We start from the raw sequence: 4,866 nt of genomic DNA on the forward strand, positions 1-4,866 counted from the left end.
TATATATATATATATATATATATATGTATGTATGTATGTATGTATGTATTTTGTGCATTTATTTTACATCAGTAACGGGTTACTGATGTAAAAGAAATGCACACTAAGCAGAAGCGAGCTGGCTGTCTCAGCAGCTCATTCTGCATGTTGTTTCCCTCTGGTGACTGTGAATAGATCTACTGCTGCTGACACTTAAGTCTATTCAATGTGTTGTTTTTTTGTGTTTTTCATTTTCTCTTTTGCAGCTCTCCTTAGTAGTCATTTGGAAGCTGGTTTTGCATTTAGCTTGATCTAGTTGTGGCTCAATAGAATACTTACTTAAATAATAAATAAATACAGCTGTTGCGCCATTCAAATATAACACCGATAAAAAAAAGGGTCAAATGTAGCAGTAAAAATGTGTGGGTATGAAGGAAATGAAAACATTGATATCTTCTCATTGGGAAAGCAGTGGAGTCTGCCTTTTTATTGTTATCATTTGAGTCGGCAGGCGTATTGTTTTCACCTATGAGGCTAGTGTGCAAACGGTGGTCCCTTGAGTGAGACACTGTGGAACAGCCGTTCCAAAAATAGCTTGTGGAGGGCTCGCATGTATGGATGCAGGAAAATAAATATTAAGGGTTTAAAACTTGTTGAAAAGTTAGCAAACTGAAATGGATGCCTCCAACTGTTAACATGAAGGGGTATTTCAGCCAATTATACCCTGGATTGGCACAGAGAGAGGAAAAACAACCATACATGTACACAATTTTAACAAAGTGCCTTTCAGAGACAGGTTAACCTAACAGCCAAGTTTTTGGACTGTGGGAGGAGGCCAGAGTACCAGGAGAGAACCCATGCATGTCGGGTAAGGAGATGTAAACTTTATGCTGAAAGTTCCCAAACAGGAACTGGAACTGGATCAGTACGAGGTCCAACAATACAAAAACATTAATTTTTTTTTCTTTCAGTTTTAATACATTAAATTACTTTATATATTATGACTGTTTTAGTAAAAAAATAAAATTCAATAATAATTTAGTCAATGCACTTCTTTTTTTAAGTAATCTTTCATTGATTTAAATGCTCCCTCTCCCCATCATCAGGTTTTCCAATAAAAATCAGTAATGGTAAAGTATCCACACACACCCAGCCAGAATGCTATCAGAGTGGGGGTCCTCACAAAGGGGGGCCTCCAGACCCAGCTGCAGCCCTGCATCGCTGCCCCTCTAATAATAATAACAACATTTATACAAAAAAAAACATGCTTCTAACAAAGTCCTTTTTAATTGGTCCCTTTGAGAGATACAAAGAGTGCGATTTATAAAACAAGGTCACTTCTCAATTCCAGCTCATCCAGGGTAATCAAAATGGTTCAAGTTTGTTTCGATGTCTCGATAAAAAAAAAAAAAAATTAAATATCAACCTATTTTGATATGGCCCTGTTCCCCTGACCTGATCTGTAGCGATCATCCCTTGTTCCTCCATTACGGTGCGTCCTGCGAGAGCGGCGTTCTCGGTAGCGGGAGGAGTTTGCAGGAGCAGGAGCTTGGCTGGACGAACTGGGAACAGGAGGCTGTGTATCATTCTGAGGAGGTGCCACTGTCAGACAGACAGCAAAAAAATATTTTAGTGCAACAAGCATCTAATCACATAATTAATGAGGATGTTGGTGGACATCCATGTGAGCACAACTTATATGTTTCAATAATAGTTGATTTGAGGGAGAAGGCCTGCTATCACCCTTAAAAATACAGATTCTTATTTTTACCGTAATTTACCATGTCTAAGAGCAATAAGGTGGCCCTAACAATAAAACTCTTCAGTGCAGAAGGTCATCATAGAGAGGTAGGACTGATCAAAGGTAATGTCTTCAATAGCAGTGTGGTATTTAAAAATGGAATGAGTGGAAGATGTTTAAACTGTATTTTCCATAACTTGTTTGGACATGTCTGCGTTATAATTAGGGTGCAGCAAGCAGCAAGCATGGGCAACATTTAACTTTCCAACAGGAGGAATGAAAGAAGAAAAGCAATGTTTCTTTTTTAACCTTAAACCCCTGCATCAGTCACAGAACACACCGAAATGGAAATTTTGGTCAAAGTTAGGGTAAAAAAAAAAAGATAAAAACACATTCATGAGAATGTCCACAAGCTGTATTGGTGATCCCGGGTGAGCTTTGCAAATACACTGTATGCTGAAAAAAATGTGTCTTTTCTTTAACAATAAAACTCAGAATTACACCAACTGCTCCTAATTATGGTTTGGTTACCCAATAGTCCCATGTGTTGTTGCACACTGCTGGTCAGCTGGCTGAAAGAAGGCTGCTAGACCAGTCCAGTCGACAATAATGATAAATAAACTTAAGGATCTCCAAACATCCTTCTTGATAAGGCAAGGATTCCTATAAGCAAATTACTATTTTACAATTCGATTAGAATATTGAATTTCTAACTCTTTAGAATTTGTTTGTATCCGTGTATCATGCCGTTCACCACTTATTGTATAATTTTCTTTCAACAAATTTTCCAGGAATTGCATCTAAGTGAGTGTGTTTGTATGATATCAGGAAAACATACCAACAGATGCAAGTTGAACACGTAATTAAAGCCAACTAAAATGAGAGGCTTAAAAGCCTATTCCCTTGGAAGGAATCTTAAAAATAGGAAAATAAGGTAAGAACTCCAGACATTCTGTAGGAGTTTAGAGTAAAGTGTGTTTGTGCTCTTGTAACTTAAGTGGTGATCTGTATTTACCTGAAGTCTGGATTATATAGGGAGCCAAAAGTTTGGTCCTCTTCTTCTCATAGCCCTTCTGAGTGATGTCACCTGTAAAAAAAAAAAAAAAAAAAAGTATGATTAAGATTTTTTAAACGTTCCCCTTTAATAATTGCATTGAATAATTATGCCTTTCAAAAGAGGCCAATAGGCAATAGGGAAAAACACATGAGTTGGAGACCAGTAAAGAGGAGGGTGAGAACAGATGGGTGAAAACGGTGTTGCAGTGATCTCTAGAGATGTCTGCAGGCGTCAAACATGTGCCTCTGTTGCAGCTTAAATGGAGGGGAAAAACAAAACAGGACTACATGCGGACGGATATGGAAGCGTGGGCTGGAGACTGCGTGATTCAGAGACTTAAAATGAAAACATCCGAAGTCATGCAGGTGGGAGATGAGGTGGAAATGATGAAAACAGGAAAGAGAAACAGAAGAAAATGGATAAATCCTAACTTCTATTAACCTGACAACAGCCAGATGCATGTCTCACTCCGCCTAGCTCCGCTGGGCGGAGCGAGACATGCATCTGGCTGTTGTCAGGTTAAACTTCTATACCAACAGTAACTAAAAACAAGCGAGCAAACCCCCTCCCCCCACAAAACAGCTGATTTGCATCCTCCTCCATCCCACCAGACCAAACACAGGCTCACAGAGCTTTCAAGGCCAAGCAGTTTCTCTTCCAATCTTCAATGTGGTTAAGGTTTTTAGATTTCTATAAATCCATCTGTGCATGCTCTATTCATCACTCACACTTTTAACATGTCTGTTATCAGCAGGGCTTTCCCATTACCTATTTCCTTACAATTTGTTTAGGAAATGTTTTTTTTTAAAGAAAATCTCTTTCTGTTATGGTGTGGATACCAGCAAAGAGATATACCTGATTATTTATTATTAGGTGAGAGATTAGAATAACCTGAAGATCTGCTAAAGTGGATCGATTATACTACTTAAAATGCAGATGCTGTAATTGTTTATTCAAAGCTCTTGCAGAGACACATCGGTTTTTTGTTCCTTATTTGCATTTAGAGGCACCGGTCAGGACTTCAAGACGACAGGCACTTCGCAAGACGAGATGAATCTGTTCTCTTCCCCAACAAAGAACAAAATTCCTTTATTCTGTTATTGGAACCCTGGTTTGGGAGTTTGTTCAATTTGTTCTCGACACTTATTCTGGGCAAAAACTATTTCTTATGTAATTTAATGTAACCACTGTATGAAATTCAGTTACCTCTGCTAACACTTGCTGCAGTGGGCAGGGCCTAGGAGGATTTCCCAGGTGTTCGGCACTGACTTAATGTGAAATATGTTCTATCTTTATATATTGTTGTAGGTCTTAAATCTACTATGTTCTTCTCGACAAACTCTTACAACCCCCAGATGAAAGACCTCTCATCTAGATTTTGAAAAATACTAGAATTTTTTCTTAGGATTGGATATCAAATGAGGATTCATTCAAATATTCCAAATACCTGCTGTAACATAGTTTGAGACTTAAAATAATGAGACTTAAAATGGTTAATTTAATGTCAACCCAAGTAGCCATGCTTTGACAGTATGCTCAAGCATTATATATGCATCAAAAAAGAGATAAATAAATATTGTAAATAATGACTAGTCAGCCAACATTGAAGAGAACTTCAATGTTGGCTGACTACTCATTATTTCTCAGTGGTCTCAAAGCTCAAAAAAATAATGTGGACAGAAACAAGTATATAAATAGATAAAAAAGGCCATGATATTGTCATAAAATTTTGAATTTAACTAACTATGAGTTTTCTGACCAAGATCTTCTCTTTTGATGAGCTTTTGGAAAGAACATTAGCCAATCAAGAGTTTGTCAACTGTGTCCGAATTCTTGTATCCTCAAACTGAACATAAGTGTGCATTCTGATAAACTATCCTATCAGCAAACTGTGATTAAGAATAGAAAATCCCATTATTGTCCCACAATGGGGACACTCTGGTGTTTGCAGCAGCAAAATGATTATAAAACTGTGCACCTGGAGAATAAATAACCAATATACACCTATGGACATTTTTACAGTAATGGATAGTGGAAAATAGCAACATCAGGGATGTGCAAAATGACAGCAGCATGTTATTTAAAGGCA

General features: G+C 37.6%; 1 protein-coding gene across 2 annotated transcripts in view; it reads right to left on the minus strand.

The window, feature by feature from the left end:
* The window catches only part of LOC107082127 (disco-interacting protein 2 homolog B-A-like), a 64,153-nt gene that overhangs the window by 32,249 nt on the left and 27,038 nt on the right, over window positions 1-4,866 (minus strand). For both annotated transcript variants that reach the window (XM_015370641.1, XM_015370639.1), the window contains exons 2-3: window positions 2,736-2,807; window positions 1,435-1,581 (exon numbers count right to left, since the gene is read on the minus strand). In XM_015370641.1, the coding sequence (XP_015226127.1) occupies window positions 1,435-1,581; window positions 2,736-2,807 (219 nt within the window). The remainder of the gene's footprint in view (window positions 1-1,434; window positions 1,582-2,735; window positions 2,808-4,866) is intronic.

The sequence above is a fragment of the Cyprinodon variegatus genome, unplaced genomic scaffold (assembly GCF_000732505.1).
Source record: "Cyprinodon variegatus isolate N-32 unplaced genomic scaffold, C_variegatus-1.0 Scaffold47, whole genome shotgun sequence".
NCBI classification, from domain to species: Eukaryota; Metazoa; Chordata; class Actinopteri; order Cyprinodontiformes; family Cyprinodontidae; genus Cyprinodon; species Cyprinodon variegatus.